Source organism: Vulpes lagopus, chromosome 2, assembly GCF_018345385.1.
Source record: "Vulpes lagopus strain Blue_001 chromosome 2, ASM1834538v1, whole genome shotgun sequence".
Classification (NCBI taxonomy): domain Eukaryota; kingdom Metazoa; phylum Chordata; class Mammalia; order Carnivora; family Canidae; genus Vulpes; species Vulpes lagopus.
In genome coordinates, this window is record NC_054825.1 from 63,840,463 (window position 1) to 63,858,678 (window position 18,216).

The window sequence follows — 18,216 nt, forward strand, 5'->3', positions numbered from 1 at the left end:
TTTTTTTTAAAGTATGTTTCTGATCAAGAACTGGTCTTGAACTTATCTCAGAACTGGTCTCTAAGATCATGGTTTTTGAAGTGTTTTCTATTAAGTCCACTTCATTTTGAGACCTGCCTTTCGAACAAACATTGACTAACAGATCAGACATACACTATTTAGACAGATAGAATGGGCCCTTAGGTTCTAAAATGTATTATTCTCTAAAGGCTATAGTGCAGTAATTCTAAACTTCTGAACTGGCTTAGGGGAGACAAACTTTGAGCAGTGAGTCAGGAATTTCCTAATGCTAGTGGTCCAAGTCTGATCCCATGCTCCAACCACTACTTCTTAGCTAAAGTAGGCCAGATAAGGGAAGGCCTGGCTGCTTACTGTAAGGAAAACACCATATAAAGAAGTTTATCTTTCCTTTAGACTAATTAATAGGATCAAGTTACCTAATTTACCTAAAGTTCAAAAGTACATCATATAGGTTTTCAGATATCAGACAATACATACAGCATTATTTACTATTGGGATTGGGTCTTTGAGAGTTACTATTTAAAAGTTAAAAATCGGGATCCCTGGGTGGCGCAGCGGTTTGGCGCCTGCCTTTGACCCAGGGCGCGATCCTGGAGACCCAGGATCGAATCCCACGTCAGGCTCCCGGTGCATGGAGCCTGCTTCTCCCTCTGCCTGTGTCTCTGCCTCTCTCTGTGTGTCTCTAATGAGTAAATAAATTTAAAAAAAAAAAATAGTTGCTCAGTGTTTTTACTTGGTTATTTTTCTAATGCTTTATGTATACTTGAAAATATATCTATGTTTTTATATATAAAGTATATACACACATATGTATATACAGACTTTGAAATATATATATTTATATTATAACATAGCATTAGAACAATTACCAGGCAAGGGATGCCTGAGTGGCTCAGAGGTTGAGCGTCTGCCTTCAGTTCAGGGCATGATCGCGGGTCCAGGGATCAAGTCCCACATTGGGCTCCCTGTGAGAAGCCTGCTCCTCCCTCGGTCTCTGCCTCTCTCTGTGTGTCTCTAATGAGTAAATAAATTTAAAAAAATAAAAAAGAAGAACAATTACCAGGCAGGGACACCAAGGAGCTACTTTAATGGGATATATATATATTTTTTTCCCCCCACCCCACGTAATGTAAAACACACATTGCCCAGTGATTTTATTTACAGGACAGTGGTACTCTAGAATATCACCACCCTTTTAATAGAGGGACTGAAGACACCTCTTTCTCTTAACTGCCTGTGCCTGACCCTCCTCTCTAGTTATATGGGGCTGGAACTGGGGCTCTACCGGGAGAGGTGTGGTAAGGCATGTAAACTTCCCTATTCTGGAGGAAAGAAAAATTGTCTGTGGTCCAAAGCTTTTGAGTTGACTGCTAATGTGGAAATGTGTCATTTTCCCCTTCAGAATACAATGACAGATTCTACAATACTTTTGGAAGATGTACAAAAAATGAAAGATAAAGGTGAAATAGCACAAGCGTACATTGGTTTGAAAGAAACGAACAGGTAAGTCTATTCTTTTTTCAATCATTTTAGTTTAATCTTAATCATGTATATCTTTAGTCTTCAAGCCAGCCTCTTGCGCAGTAAGTCAAAGTGTTTATATATTGCTTTATTAGACATTAGCTAACCTTCAGGGGGAATTCAAGGTTTCCAGTATTTTCCCATTTAAGATCTCATTTTTAATATAAGGTACCATTATTGATGTGAGGTGTCAAGGGGAATGCATTTTACATCAAGGGATTATATTTCTGTATATTTAGGGTCTTAGCCTTGAGAAGAAAACCAGTTACTCACTGTTGGACTGTTTGGTTAGTCTTTCATTTTTTGTTCAGGATGGTTGGGATAGTTTTTAGGGATAACTTTAGCTCTCAGTTAATGAAATTTAGTGTGGAAAGAAGTGGTGAAGTATCTGGAATCACCTCAATATTGGCCGTATCATTCTACAAAGGTACTATGACTTCTAGGATGGGACTCTGATATTTAAGATCAAATATTTGTCACATTTCCTAAGGTCTTTTGAGAAAATCCTAATTCTAGTTTTATCCTATTTACTGTAAACACAAGTGAAGTTTCATATGGCACACAGCTCAGTCACTGTGCACCTAAGAGCTTTGGGTAGGCTGACTGAGGGTATAAGATTTGCATACCCATTTAATGATGAAACTTTATCAAAGACTTTTATGTTAGAGAATAGATTATAGTAGAAAAAGATTGAAGGCATAAAGACTAGTTAGGAAGTTTTTCTATAATTGCATGACTGATTACAGTGACTTGACTTGGTTGGTGGCAGCTGGGATTGAGAGAAATGGGACACTTTGAAAGATACATAAGATACATAAGATGAGATCAAAAAGCTTGTGGCTTCTGAGATGTGTAGGTGAGGAATAGAGAATCATAGAGGGTGGCTCTTGAGTGTCTACTGTGGATACTTGGTTGGATATGGTAATGCTTTTTGTGATCCTGGGTCTGTGGTGTGGGGAAGCACAAGGTGGAGATAATCAGTAGATTTATAAATAGTGAATGTAAGCAGCTAGGAAGACACCCAAAGAGAGAAATCCATTAGGCAGTTGAACATATAGATTTGGAATTAGGTATGTGGGCTGAGATATAAATTTTGAAGTCACCAGTGTAAATATTATTGAGACCATGAAAATAGATCAACTCTCCAGGGGAAGATGGTAAATAGAAGAGCATTCTCTGGAATGTGTTTTCTGTACACTTCATATCAACAGAAGTCTTGTAGAAGAGTAAAAACCTGGGCTCTGGAGTCAGATAGCACTAGGCTCTGCTACTTGCCAGTGTGTTGCCTCCAAGGTATCTTATCTCTAAGCCTCGGTATCTTTGTCTGCAATGTGGCAAATGATACCCAATGGGTTAGTAGAACTAAATGAAATAATACATGTGGAAGGATATAGAACAGTGTCTGATAGCAGATACTCAGAAATATTATTTTTATACCCCAGATAGAAAAAGCCTGTAATCAACTTTGTCATTATTATTTATTTATAATTTTTTTTAAGAGAGAGGGCACATATGAGCGAGTGAGAGAGAGTGGGGTGGGAGAAGGGACAGAGAGAGAGAGAGAGAGAGATAGAGAATCTTAAGTAGGCTCCATGCCCAGCACAGAGTGTGGAGCCTGACACCATGCTCGATCTCATGACCCTAAGATCATGACCTGAGCTGAAATCAAGAGTCAAGCATTCAACTGACTGCACTACCCAAGTGTCCCTATATATACTTTTAATAAAATATGTCACATCTTTAATATAAAAGCAGTTTCCCCAGATCTAACATTAATTTTGACACAAAAAATCTTTGTAACAATTGTGTCATAAAAGTTGAGAGCTTTGGACATATTCTTATTTATAAGTCACTCCTATAGGAATTTCTTAACACAATTTTAAAAATAGGAAAGTGGTTTTTTTTATTAAGTGAAAACAAGTTTCTACTCAGAAGACTTAAAACTTCATTTTGAACTGGACTGTGAAGGTTGCCACATGAAGACAATAGCTGATGTTTTCATTCTATATGTGTGTGACTATCGTGGTAGATCTTGGTCTCTTATACAATATGTGACATAAAGATCACTCTCCTAGCTGAATAAAATGTTGAAAACAACTTCTTTTTCACCTTTTCAGTCATTTCTTACTTTACAGAAAAAGTAGCTCCTTGATCTTTTGTTCTTCTTTCTACTCATTGACATGTGATGTTACATGTTATCCATTTTGTACAAAATTAACCAAAAGTAATTTTTGTGATAATGTCAATGCCATCTGTAATTAATAAAAACAATCTTATTGCCTTAATGAAATATTGAAATACCGCGTGCTACTCTTGACCATCATCATCTCATGACCATCCTGTATCCCTTTGTGTTTTGCATTGTTGTTCCTTTTGCATGGAAGATCACCTGCTATGGATTGCCATGAGTTGAATGAGGATGGAGAGCTGTGGCTGGTTTATGAAGGGTTAAAACAAGCCAACAGGTTATATTTGTCTCCTCAAAATGGAATGTTATTAACTTGTTGCTTCTCTTACTAACAGTGGCCTTCTGACTTTAATTTCTGTGTTTCTTATACATTAGTTGTCTTCCTGGGTAAATTTCAGTAAAATGTAGAACATTCAGCCAAGTACCTTCTTAAATATTTTCTCCACTAAGAGATGCAATTACAGCTGAAATGGATTGATAGTGAATTTAAGAGTTGCTGCCTGTGAGTGAAGGATCTTCTCTTCATAGACTAAAATTTCTGGCTATATCACTAGGGATTGGAAAACAAAACAACAAACCTTTCCATTAGAGCCCAAACTACAGTGGGAAAGAATAATACCTATTATTTAGTAGTTTCTTATTTGTAATAATGAACAATCTAAAGGAACATATCACCTGTGAGACTGTATTCTTGTATATGTTATCATGCTGCCTAACTGCAGTGTTGAGTGCCTAATTTGGCATTCTATGTGATTATTGTGAAATTCAGATGTGCGAAACCACAAACCAGAAGGGTCTCCTGTATTGCTACAGTTCAAAATAATAACTCAACACATTAAATGTGTTTAGGGGAAAGCAAATAAAACTGAAACAGCAATAGGTTTCTAACACAGATACTCATCTGCTCTGGGGTATTTGTATCTTTAAAGTCTCATTAAAAATACCACTTTAGTGATTAAATTTAAAAAATACTTAGCTATTTGTTCAAGGGGCTCCTGCTTATTCTGCTTTGTTTGTTGTAATCACAAGCCATTATCATTAACTTTGTGGTGTTATTGGTTCAAATGTCTTTGAAATTTTATAGTCACTAAAATATTTTTAGTCTGCTGTTAACCGTTTGCTTGCAATGGCATCAGGAACCTTTGCCCAGCAGTTGATTACAGAGGGGATTAGAATAAAAGAATGTTTTTCCTTTCTTCATGTTAGTTAATTCCTAACCATAACTTTGTTTTGTGTTTGGAAAGGGGGTGAATATAGAAGTGGGGGTGCATGGTGAAGGGAGGATGCCGTTTCTCCCTGGTACTCCCGCAGTCGATGCCCTGGTTTGCTTACAGGCGCAGCTGACTTGGGTGCTTGCTCAGAGAAGCTGCAACCACTTTGTCCATCCTATTAATAACATCTATGAAAAAAAAATAACATCTATGTTCTAAAATCACATCACAAAAAAGTAACATCTATGTTCTAAAATCACATGTTATTGATATAGAAGTGTATGGGAGAGAGAAAAGATGACAAATATAAAATACACGTATGTGAAATTTCAGAATGACCTGTGTGGATTTGGATAAATCTGTATTTATTTCAGAGTCACACCAGCCTTTCTGTCCCTCAGAAATAAGAGTAGAAAGTAGAAATGGGACCCTGGTCATACTCTGCCTGAAATTAGTAACACTGAAATTCTTACAGGCATATTTAATGAGATAGGGAGTTTGTAATCTTGTCCTACACTGCAGAGTTATTCTGTGGCAAAGATGCTGTCTTTGCCAACTGAAATGCTAGTTTGTAAACAGTGTAAGCCAGATTAAAAGTATGTTTTTTTAATTGACTATTTTAGTCAGCATTTCTAATAAACTTTTCAAAAGAGCTTAAACTTTCCTATTTCTTAGGGCCTTTGAGAATGTTATATTTGTAGCATTCCATAATTCAGAAAGATGCAAATGTGAGAGCACTTCGCTTGTTTGCGTTTCTTAACTTGAAAGAAGTCAGAAGTTACACAGACACTACAGCTTCCCCACTTTTCCTGCCCTGGCGAGCGAGCATAAAGCCTCATGCCCAGCAAGCAGAGACACAGGTGCCATCTCCCTCTCCTACCTGTGCACTTCTCCCCAGGCTCCTGGAATCCCAGCTCCAGTCCCAGAAGAGGAGCCACGAGAACGAGGCTGAAGCCCTCCGTGGGGAGATCCAGAGCCTAAAGGAGGAGAACAACCGGCAGCAGCAGCTGCTGGCGCAGAACCTGCAGCTGCCCCCGGAGGCCCGCATCGAGGCCAGCCTGCAGCACGAGATCACCAGGCTGACTAACGAAAACCTGGTAAGCCATGCTTTCCTCAGCGTGCAGCGCCTGGCCCTGCAGCACCGGCCTTGTTTCCTTTCCGGCAGACACATCTGTATGGGCTGGGAAAAAACTTGCTGCTCCACACTCCATAGCAGAGACAGACTAAGGAAAATGTGATTGTGTTTGTTGACGTGAAAAAGTCCCAAGCACAGGTTGTGTATCTGACAGAAGGCTCTGGGCTGTCTGAGCATTCTTAGACCTCCCTTGGGGAGCCTGGGAGATCTCCCCCAACTGTGTGCTGGGCTTTTGACATCCTTGAGAACTCGGCTCACCTGCTTCCTCCCCTTTGGCTGCAGATTCTCTGCCATTTTAAGGAGCCGTGTTACTTGGTTGTCACCGTAGAGACTAGGGATGAGCTTTAATCTTTGGTCCCCAGGCAGCCACCGAGGCCATTCCTGCCTCCATCTCGAGCAGATGGGCAGGGGTTGGAATTATGGTTGGGGAAGGTGGTTGGCAGAACCAAGAGGTGGCTTTTGGTTGACATTGGCTAGACCTCCCAGGTCAGGGTGGAGGGATATCAGGATTTAAGTCTGTATACTTTTGATTCTAACAGAAGTGCAGTGAATGAGGAGATTTTTTTTTTCCCTTGCCAGATTCTGAATGCTGGCACAGAATCCAAGTTATTTCTTATTCCTCCTTTTTCTTTCTTTAGCAGGAAATATGTTCTAAAATATTTCTGTCACAAAATAACTTTTATTATAGACATAAATCTACTTAGGTTTGATAAGTATATTAAGTTAAAAATCATTGAAAAGTTATAATTCTGCATTTCTATAGAAAATATTATATTGTAGTGCCAGCCTGGTTTTGAGAAAAGCTATTTGGAACTGATAGTTGATTTCTCTCTTTTTTTTTTCCTAAATTCAGAGTTTTAATGACCTTTAATAAAATAGTTTGGATTTTCTCTGAATATTTAACGGTCTGAATTATTATAATCAACTCCATTCGTGATCACTTATATTTCAGGTCGTTTTCTAGTGTCCTCTATTTAACCACCTTTTGTATTAATTAGATGTAAAACCCAAAAGTATTCTTTTCACCTTCTGTCCCTCTGAAGGCAGCTTGCTATGTGAAGCTCCATTGTAGGAATGGGAGAAACATATGTCGGACTCTTTACATAGTGACTGAAATATCACAGATTTGTGGGGGAAAATGTTTTGAATAATGGAATATTTTTGAAACGTCATTATTCTCTCAAGTATGTTGTTGCTTAAATTAAACTAACAGTGCTTTAATGCCTCAGAATTGATAAATATACTGAATTATAACAATTGATCAGTGTATATAAATTCTGTGCTTATAAATGATTGTTAAAATACAAGTTGAAACCATGAAATCAAGATGCTTCTGGATGGCAAACTCCTAATTTTTTCACTAAGTTGATTAATCATTTATTTTGCAATCTTGTCTGCATTATTAATTTTCTTGGCAGTTTTCATAGCTAATACAAAAGTAAATTAAAGCTCTGAAATTCTAGGGGGTAGAGTCTAGTTAATGAGATTCTCTGAGTTTTAGAAAACCCTCTACAGGTCAGCTACTTTCCGTACCTGACTACTAATTCTGGAGAATAGTTTCAAACTTAAGTATAGGGAATAATGCACTTTTCAAAACCATGATATAATTTCTTAATTGTGCATTTCTTTAGGAAACACTTGAACAGAATGGTAAAGCCCAATGGACCTACACTTAGTGTTCTTGGGAACTCTATCCTGCATAACCCACTTACCCACCTACTTCCCAACACAGACACGAAGATGACCTTTTTTCCTTCCTCCACTTGTGAACATGCTCCATGGGCCTCCCCCATGTTGCCTTTACGGAAGGAAGACACATAGCTTCTCACCAGCCATTTCACCTTCAGGCAAGAGTGCCAACATTGCCTTAATTTTCACTTTCATTTTATTTGCCTCCTCCCCTTGTCACTGCTGCTGGCTACAGGAAAAAAAAAAAGTACAACAACTTGTGAGGAGGTCTGAGGAGTGAAATACCAGCTTTCTGTTCTGTGTAGCCTGCTAAATGATGGCACCTGAGTGATAGCCTGTTACCCTTGAGCACATGAAAATATATGTGTATGTGTGTATCTATATAAAATTAGAATCATCTCTACTGGAAAGATCAGAAGGCAATGGGCAGATGACAAATCAGCCTTTTGAGAACATAAACTGTCATTATTTGTGTTGTAAAATATTTTAAAATTTATTTTGCTGAGAGGTCACATTCCCCTCAAAGACACAGAGAAAAACAAATATCCATTGTGCCTGTTTTTTCAGTATTTTGAGGAATTATATGCAGATGACCCTAAGAAGTATCAGTCATATCGGATTTCACTTTACAAACGGATGATTGTATGTAAACTCAGAGTGCATTTCTGTTGTCTCCCTTGCTACTTGTAGCCTCTATTACTGAAGAGCACACTGCTGCCCACCCCTCCTCAGGAATCTCTTCAAAAACTTTCACGAGACCTATTTCTCCCCACAACTGTCTTGTAGCCAGTGGTGTCACCTCTGTCAGTGTCCTGCGTCCATTGTCACGTTGGGTTTGTTATTAACAATAGGCTTACAGTGTGATGGAAGCAAACTGTGATTGGAAAGATAAAGTAAAATCCAAGAAGCACAACTGAACACTTTGAAATGTTAGCACCTATTTCCTTCGAATCAGTAGTCTAGTTTCTAAATCTGCACTGTCTCAACTGGAAAGTGAATGAGTATTTGTGTTTATAAATACTTTCCTTCACCATCACCTGCATAGCAACCAGACGTAGCACTGACTGACTTCGCTCCTAAACTTTGAGTCTGCTGTTACCCACTTATTCTTACTTATTGATCTCTTAACTCTGTCTGTGATTTGAGAATTCTGATAGCCATCAGAGACATTTTTTACCCTCTCTCCTTGAATGTACTGTCTTTCTTCTTCCTTTTTTTGCATATAAAGTACTTGGAATTCCCCCCTTTTTTCTATAAGCAAAGTTATATTGCCTGTGAAATTTTATGGGTGTGTTATACCACCTGCCACTTGGACCTAGGTCAGCAGACCACTCTTTATCCTTTCTCTGTGTTTCTTTTTCAACTTACCTTTTATTTCCCCCAAACTTCTTAAGTTATAGGACTAATTTCAACATTTCCAAAGGGTAGGTCTCAAAGAGACCGTGCTTCTCACACACAGGGGTCGGCCAAGAGCCCTGACCTAAGTTCAGCCATCCTTAAAACTTCCCACAGAATTTTTTGAGCACTTGTCAAATTTATTTTGCCTCTTCCCCCTTGAGAGAAAGCATTCTACTGAAAAAAGCAGTACATTTTACAAGCATTTAATTGTTTTACCCACAGGAGTCTACTGGAAAAGACTCCCCAGTGAGCCCGCTATCCATCACGCTGTAAAGGATTTTACTGCAGTGTGTATTTTAACATTTGGCTTTTATTGTAGCTGCATTTCCCATGCCTGCCAGTTTTAGCCAGGTGGTGGCTCCACCAGCGAGCTTTTCTGGAGCTTTTATGTAAAACTAACAGTGTTCCTGTGATTTTGTGTCTGCTTTCCTTTTGTGCATTTTAGAAGGCCTATTTTGATCTTTCTATTATATTTCTCATTTTAATCTTTAGGACTTGATGGAACAACTTGAAAAACAAGATAAGACAGTTCGGAAACTGAAAAAACAACTGAAAGTATTTGCCAAGAAAATTGGTGAACTAGAAGGTATTTTAACACGTTTTTACAACAATTGCTGCATCTTGATTTTGTATTGCTATGCCAGTGGTCTAACAGGTTTGCATGTGAATATTAGGGATGATAACAAAATTGACTTTCAGCAAATCTGACCTCTGTGGAGTGGAAATATCCATTGCTAGGTAGGGAAAAACGTTCTCCACGAAGAGAGAGAAATCATTCAACAAGCATCTAGTGACTGTCCTCTATGTGCCAGACACTGGGCTTGGCAAATATAACATAGAGGTTTAGCACATGGATTTTGGTGCCAAGCTTTTTGGCTTCAACTCCCAACTCTTCTATTAGTCATCTGATATTGGGAAAATTATTGAACTTCTCTATACCTCGGTTTTCCCACTTGTTAAATGGGAATGATCTATGTTAAATGGCATCTACCTGACAGTTTGTAAGGATGAAATGAATTAATGTGTGTAATATATACTTAGTGTGTTCCCTGACACATAGTAAGTGCTGTATACAACTTAACTATTATTATTATTACAATTAGTATTAGGGATACTAAGAAGAGTAAGACAAGTCTGTGTCCTCAAAGAATGTAATGGAGAAAAAAGAGAAACAATGATTTATGATTACAAAGAAATAAGATTTTTTTAACATTTCACAATTTACATATGATAATGGGAAAACAGCTTGAAAGAAATGATCAAATATCAATTGTAATTATATACAAATAAATCTTGTCTTTTGGATTAGTGTGTTGGTTCCTTCACTAAGTATTTACCTAGGTGCCAGAGATATAGCAATGAATGGAGATAAAGCCAGGTTTTAAGTTTATTCCAACAACGTTCTCATTGTTCAAGAGATTTAGAGACCCTCTTTGGAATTGCCTTCACACCTATACACTTTTGACCAAAAATGATACTCTGTAGTCTGACTACCCATCTAGTCTCTCAATGTCACTTTGCATAGTTTGTAATGTTTGGAAGAATCTACCATGTTAACTCTGTATGGTTTTCATTCTCCCAGCATGCAAGGTCTGTCACAACTGTCCTTTCTGTTTGGTCTTCCTAATTGGTCAAGTCCTGCTCATCCTTTGAGACCAGAGTCATATGTCACATCCTCAAGAGCAGCTTCTCCTGATCACCGAGACAGGCTTTATGGCTCTGCCCTCTGTGGACCACAGTTAGCAATTTTTCCGTTTGAATCACTGGCTTCCTCAATGGACATGAGCTTTCTGAGCATAGGGTCCACATCTTTTTTCCTCTTGTTTTCATAGCACCAGTATTACCTAGCATGGTGTCTGACCTATCATAATCATTCCTTAAATGTTTGTTGAATGAATAAGTTCCAAACATATTTAGAATGATGGCATAGATGTTTACTTTGAATGTACTCTCTTGGATGTACAAATGCTGAAATATTTTTGTAGAAATCAGACAAATTACTTTGCAGTCATAATTTATAAACCTTTTTAGCATTACATGACTCCTATATTACACTAAAACTTTGAACCTCCCAGGACACACACATGGACTATAATGTCTATTGATAAAACTTTAAAAAATCTTTATTCAGAAAACCTTTCTGCCCTTAACTCTGCTTTAATTATATCATAAGATGATAATTAGACAAGAGTGCCTGAAAGAACTAATTTTAAGGATATTAATTGGTAGATTATTTTTTAAACTTCTAATGATTTCTTTGCAATACATTAGTAAAATTTGATAAATAGCAAAGCTACTTATTTTAAGTTTTTACTCAGCTTTCTTTGATACATATATTTTAATTGAGATAGGTTACAGTATTTCAAGATGTCAGCGATTTTAAGCTATTATCAATCAGAAATCAATCTCATAAATTAAACTATCTCACCAGCTGTATTCTCAAACCTATAAGTAGCATTTGAGAAGGCACTTCATAGATTAAAAAAAGGACATCATATTCTTAAGAAAAGTTATATTTGAAATTAAATAACACAAAACTAAAGAATAAAATGAAGTAGATGTATATGACTTGGGCTCATGCTGGGTACTCCTCCCCTAAATTAGAGACTAAGGTAACAAGCTCTTCTAACACCTTTGTCTTCCTATTTCCTTATCCTCCATTATACGGAAATACAGGGAACTTTCTACAACCAAAGCCTTTTTAAAAACTAAGTTTTCTTGTATTTTTCTCTAAATATAATATACTTAAATTCTTCTGGTTTAAAATAGCAAGATTCTTATCTCCTTCTATGGGCTACCCTTAATTAAGGAGACTTTTTTAGAAGCCAGTGAAGCCTTTTTTTTTTAAATGCCAACATATATAATTTTTAGCAGAAGTTATAAAGCTAAATAGAGAGTGTTTCAAATTTTGATCGGCTTTGTGCTATATTTTAATCCAGGAGTGGGTGTTCCATCTCAACTTTCATAAAGTCAGGGAATTTAGACCTAAAAGAATTCTAGAAATCAGTTAATTATTTCATAGGCATAAAAAACAGAAGCCCAGAAACCATAAGGGACTGCCAAGGTCTCAGCCAGTGAGTAGCCAAACTGGAACTAGAACCCAAGCCTCCAGGAACAACTGACTTCTCTCCTTGCTGTCATATTTTCCAATTTTCCTCTCTACTTATAGGAATATATTCACCTGTCTCCATTAAACCTGAAATCAAGATCTTTCTGGTTCCAAAGTGGGGAAATTAAATTTTTTAAAAAATGCCCAATTTCCTTTCCTTTTCCAGGCCAAAAGTCTCAGGAATATTTTTCCCACAAATATAAAGAATCCAGAAAATGAAAATAGGTATTGCTTCAGGTTTTTTTAGAAGAAAGTCTGTAATAGAACATTGGACCAAATGACCCCTAAGGTCTTATGAGTCTTTGAAAACTGAAATGCGGTCCCAGCTTCTTTCTTTCAGACCCTGTAATTTCCTGATGCTGCATACATAAAGACTGACATTTTAATTAGTAGATGGCTTGTTAAAAAAATTCAGAATTGTGTTGAGTTGACATCCAAATTTTATCTATGAATTTTTTTGAAAAGAAATCTCTGAAGACAATTCAAAAGCAGAGAGAAAATTTTAATGAAAATATGGAAAGCCATCTCTGACATTTTTGTGCAGAACCAAAAATATCTTGGTTAAAGGTTTTGTAAAAAGAAAGTAAGCTTTCTTTTAAAATGTGAGCTCTCCTAGTAAAAATATTCACCATATTTCATAAATTCTGAGGTGCTCAAATTTTTACATTTTAACATCTTAAATTAAGTTGCATCTTTCAGAAACTATTGACAGGTTGCATTTTAATTGGCAGTGTTTTTCCTTCTTTAGTGTTATGTAAAATAATGGTATATCTCATCACCAGTGGATGAAATCAGTGGGCTTTAAAACATTCTCTCGGGGTTAGAGTCCAAATAGGTACTTTTATTGATAAAGATAATATGTTGAATCTATTTCCTCCCAGAATTATTTCTGTGGCTCAAAGTGACTAGTAACATGGATGGCAGGGATTTTACTCTTTTGTACTTTACATGCAGTGTGTACATGAGCTGTGAAGGTCACTGTCTGCTAATTCTGAGATCCTCATGTTGTTGTTTTTAAACTGACTCCAGAAGTAATCTTTGTAAAACTAAATGGCTTGAATCTCCTGTCTCCTGTATAGAGACGTATATTTTACCATGCATATGAAGCACTAGACGCCACAGCCCTGACTTGTCCGGTCACAATGTGGTCACTCTTTAGATATTATAGTGTTGATGGACGGTGGTGATTTTCAGCGCTGATAATCCTGGTGTGTGATGCTGCAGCATGAGGTGGACGGGGTGGCACTAGGCTGGCTCTCTGCCACATAAGCAAGAATACTGGCAGGTATTGGTGTTCTCCGTGATAACCTTGTCCTGTGGAACTGGCTTCCCAGAACTAACACAGGAAATTACCCAGAGTGACCGGGGAAGAACTACTGATACCTTGGGAAATCAGCAACATTAAACTTTCTAATGCTTCTGATCTGCATTGTGTCTGGCAACAGATTCAACTCAATCTGTCCCTAGATAACTGCCCCCTCCCTATAGGTAAAAGAATTTAAAAACCTGCTTAGTAGCATATATTTTCACAAATACCATCATAACTCAATGTTCCCTTACCTTCCCTTGCATTTCTCATTTAATTCTCAATTTTTGCAATGAAATTGGAGACCTTTTTCTTTAATTCTTAGCATAATCCTTCTCTAGCACTTGCCATTAACAATAGTGACCATTTTTAACATCAAAGGGCCATTAACCAGTGCTTGTACTTTAATGGTTACAGCTTCATGGTTAAGACTTAAAGCACTTGACTAAAAACAAGCAAAAAACAGAATAATATTTAGGAAATCATATTAAATGAAAGCGTTTATCTGTTCATAATTTCTTTGAGAATGAAGGGTAGCAGAAGAAAGTTAGTCTTTGCCTTATGAGGCCTTTGTGAAAAATGATACATTTCACATCAACTAGTGTGAAGAAATACTTATCTACCAGCTATCTTGATGTGGTCTGAACTGATTGCAATGATACATTTAAAGCAAATGTTCTTTTTCTTTAATGACTGGATTCATACAGCTCAATGTGAGGGGAAATCTTTGATACTCTTGCTGCCTCTTTGTAGAATACTGTTTTTCTTTCTGTGACTTAAAGTCTAAATATCTTAAACATTATGATGATGATGATGCTGATTGGTTAACCAAGAAGTTAAACCACTTACTTTGGGGACATTTAACCTTACTTTTGACAAAGGAAACTTTATTACAAAAAAAAATGTTTTTACAGCAAGTAAGGTTCTTTGATGTTGATAGTAGCCAGGCATTAGTGGCTGTTGAAGTGACATTACCATGTAATTTTGCCATCTATCCACCTAATTTTAGGAGAAAAGGAGAAAAGGTAAAGAAGAAATAATTAAGTGGCAAATATGTCAAGTTTATGTTGCTGTAGAGTTCATTTCAAATTATTGGAATGTGGAACCCTTGTATCTTTTCTACCTGGAAAATATTTTCTTCTCCTTTTTGTTTCTCATGAAGTGGGCCAGATGGAGAACATATCCCCAGGACAGATCATTGATGAACCTATCCGTCCAGTTAACATTCCCAGGAAAGAAAAGGATTTCCAAGGAATGCTGGAATACAAGAAGGAAGATGAGCAAAAGCTTGTCAAGAACCTGATTCTGGGCAAGTATTTTCTGCATGGAATAGAAGGTCTTTCTGGTGCATATAGTCAGTGATGGGAAAGACTAGTCACTAATTTTTAAGATACTCAACACTGGTTTCTTTAGTCATCATTGCAAACTGCATTATCCTTCTGCGGTAGCATCCTGACCACGTCATGCCTTATCAAACTGCAGGGAGACTTAATGTAGGATCTACCTATAAGGATCCTTTGAAGCCAGACCTTCTTCACTCTGGCTACAAATTAGAATATCTGGGGAAGCTTTTGAGAAGTATTGGTGTATGGTCCCTACCATAGACTCATTACATTAGAATCTCTACGGGGAAGAGCCTGGCCATGTCAAATATACTTTTTTCAATCTTTCAGAGAATTCTAAAGTGCAGCCACAGCTGAACACCACTGCTCTGGGCCATTTAACTTACTAAGTTTCATTTTTCCCTTGCTTTCTTTCACAACTAAATGTGTGAAGAATAACACTTTGGTAATAGGGAAGAAACAAAAGAATTAAGGAAAAGATTCCAGCTATGGAAGGGGAGAGGACTGGACAAATGAAATGGACATGAAAGAAGGATTTCAGAGCAGCATAGGGGCAAGATGGGGTGTAAGCCCACTAGTTCTGCAAGAAGACTCTTTAAGGGATGGTGGGAAATGAGTTGAGAGTGCACACAGCCTGAAAGTTATGAACTGAAAAAGGGAAAAACTTCTGTGTTCAGCCTTTGTGTAGCATTCCTCCCAGCAGGTGTGGGCTGACAGCAATGCGATTGACAGTTATACCTGATTTAATATTCCTGGGGTTTGTGGCATTAAACCAAATACTATATATAGGAGCAGAGGCACTTAGGTTTCAACATGACCTTCATTTAGCAAAAATGTTAAGAAGCCTGTGATTTTTAAGCATAGAGTTAACAAAGATTCATCAGTTCAGTAAACATTTAGTGAGCTCCTACCAAATGCTAAGCATTTTCTAGGTACTGGGTAATGAATAAAGTAATTCATGATCCCTATTCTTATAGATATTACATTGGGGCATGGGGGGAATAGAGAAAAAATAATACAATATAATGGGGTAAAAGGATAAAGAGTAAAGGCAAGTGAACTAGTTTATATAAAGTTGTCAAGAAAGTTCTCTTTGATAAGTTGATCCTTGGACAGCGATCAAAGGAAGCAAGGAAGCAAATCATCCTGGTATCTGAGAAAGAACATTTTAGACAGAAAATAGTAAGTACGTAAGCCCTGTGCAATTAGGATGAGAGGGAGAAGTGTTACTAGAGCACTGTGAACTGGGGAAGGGGAGCAGGGCCAGATCACACAGACATAGTGAAGATTTTTGATTTTATAAATGACTGAGAAGAGAAGCCTGGAAGGTTTTCAGAACAAGAGTGGTGTTTGTGTACAGAATTAATCCAGTCATTGTGTGAAAAATGTGCTACTGGGGAGCAGAGGATGAATCAGGGACACTAGTCTGGAAGCCATCACTATAGTCCAGGAGAAGATGATAGTGGCCTGTTCTAGGGTAGCTAGTAGAGTAAGTTTCCGAATGTGTTTTATAGGTAAAGCCAACAGGATTTATTGTTGAATTAGACATGTGGTGTTAGAAAACAAAGGAGTCAAAGATATTGACAGAGTTTATAACCTGAGAAACCAGAAGTCTGGAACAGCCATTTACTGAGATGGGGACAACTCCTAGAAAAGCAGGTTCCATAGGGAATCAGTGGTTCTGTTTGAAACAGACTCAATTTGACATGCTTAAGCAGAGGTGTCAAGAAGGCAGTTGATATATGAGCCTGGAGTTCATGGGAGAAGTCCGGGCAAGAGATATAAATTCAGGAGTTGTAAGATTCACATATCCCCACCCTTAACAATTTCTCCACTTGTTGAGCTTTTGAAATATGTTTTTTTAATATGACCTATTAACCCTGAATGATTGAATTCTTTAATGAGAACTGTGCTTTTATATCTCATAAAAGCATTCCTCATGAATATTTTCAATGCTACATAAGCTTATTTTTCTCCATTCCCTTTCAGAACTGAAGCCACGTGGTGTGGCAGTTAATTTGATTCCAGGGTTACCAGCGTATATCCTATTTATGTGTGTTCGACATGCTGACTACCTGAATGATGATCAGAAAGTAAGGTCGTTGCTAACATCAACAATTAACAGCATCAAAAAAGTATTAAAGGTCAGTTCGTGTTCCACAAAATTCTCATAGTGAACCTTAATGATGACAGAATCTGCACCAAGGTATTTTCCTTTCTTAGATTGGAAGTAAATTGCCAGATGTGAACACTTTCCAGTCTTAACTGATAACTTACACTGTCGACAACATTCCTTGCAACATGTCTATATGCCTTCTTGTACAGTGGGGCTCAGGTTTAACAGTAATTAAAATTAATTTGATATAATTGCATTAAACTGCAGAGTAAATTTCTTCATAAACAAAATAGAAATTGTCTGTTTTGAGATCTTACAAATAAATTAAAAATATTTAGTGTGGTCCATATATATAGGGAATATGATGCTTTAGTTAAAAAGTTAAAAAGGTATTAATAAGTTCAACATGACATGGCTTGTTCATAAACGAGATGGCTGATAAAACATTAAATTTTTTCTTCCAACTTTTCTTCCTGTTATTCTCCAACTCACCCCATAATTTTCCTTGTTACCTGAAATGCCTGGTTCCATGTGAGAAGCAACAGATACTAAGCAGAGAGGAAAGGCTTGGAAAAGGCAGCAGAATTATGTAATAGAATTGAAAGACCTGCATAACTCAGTAATCACTGTGTCACCTCCTCCTCTTGCCTCTCTAGAAAAACAATGAACATTATACTTAACTTTAACTCACACGTTTCTGTGAGGAGCTAAGAGAATGTGTTCCGAGTACTTTGCTTTCTGATTATCTAACTGAAGTTGGATGAAAACTTTTTGGATGGAGATAAGTGGATAGTTAACATGCCCAGTGGACATTCTCAAATCTAGAATGTCTTTCATTAACTATTTTTTTAAAAAAAACTGTGGTAAAATACACAAAACATAAAATTTACCACCTAGCCACTTTTCAGTGCATGTTTCTGTGACGTTAAGTACATTCACATTGTCGTGCAACCATTATCATTGCCCACCCCCAGAACTTTTTCATGTTCTCCACCTGAAGTTCTCTTCTCATTAAACACGCCCTCTGTGCAGCCCCTGGTGGCGAACCTTTGACAAATGCTGGTTCTCCGTCCCTGCTATGCAGATATTCTATGTAGTTAGTTTCCCAATAGTTACCAAAGCATGGACTTTTTGAAGATTTCACACTTAAAAATTGTTGGAGGGGGCACCCGGGTGGCT

At 37.4% G+C, this 18,216-nt stretch overlaps 1 protein-coding gene across 8 annotated transcripts in view; it reads left to right on the forward strand.

The window, feature by feature from the left end:
- Positions 1-18,216, forward strand: part of MYO5A (myosin VA) — a 198,999-nt gene that overhangs the window by 165,674 nt on the left and 15,109 nt on the right. For 3 of the 8 annotated variants that reach the window (XM_041743414.1, XM_041743415.1, XM_041743422.1), the window contains 7 exons: positions 1,424-1,524; positions 3,927-4,007; positions 5,840-6,038; positions 8,333-8,407; positions 9,656-9,749; positions 14,741-14,887; positions 16,911-17,065. In XM_041743414.1, coding sequence (XP_041599348.1) covers positions 1,424-1,524; positions 3,927-4,007; positions 5,840-6,038; positions 8,333-8,407; positions 9,656-9,749; positions 14,741-14,887; positions 16,911-17,065 — 852 coding nt within the window. The remainder of the gene's footprint in view (positions 1-1,423; positions 1,525-3,926; positions 4,008-5,839; positions 6,039-8,332; positions 8,408-9,655; positions 9,750-14,740; positions 14,888-16,910; positions 17,066-18,216) is intronic. The other 5 variants (XM_041743416.1, XM_041743418.1, XM_041743417.1 and 2 more) reach the window with 3 other exon arrangements.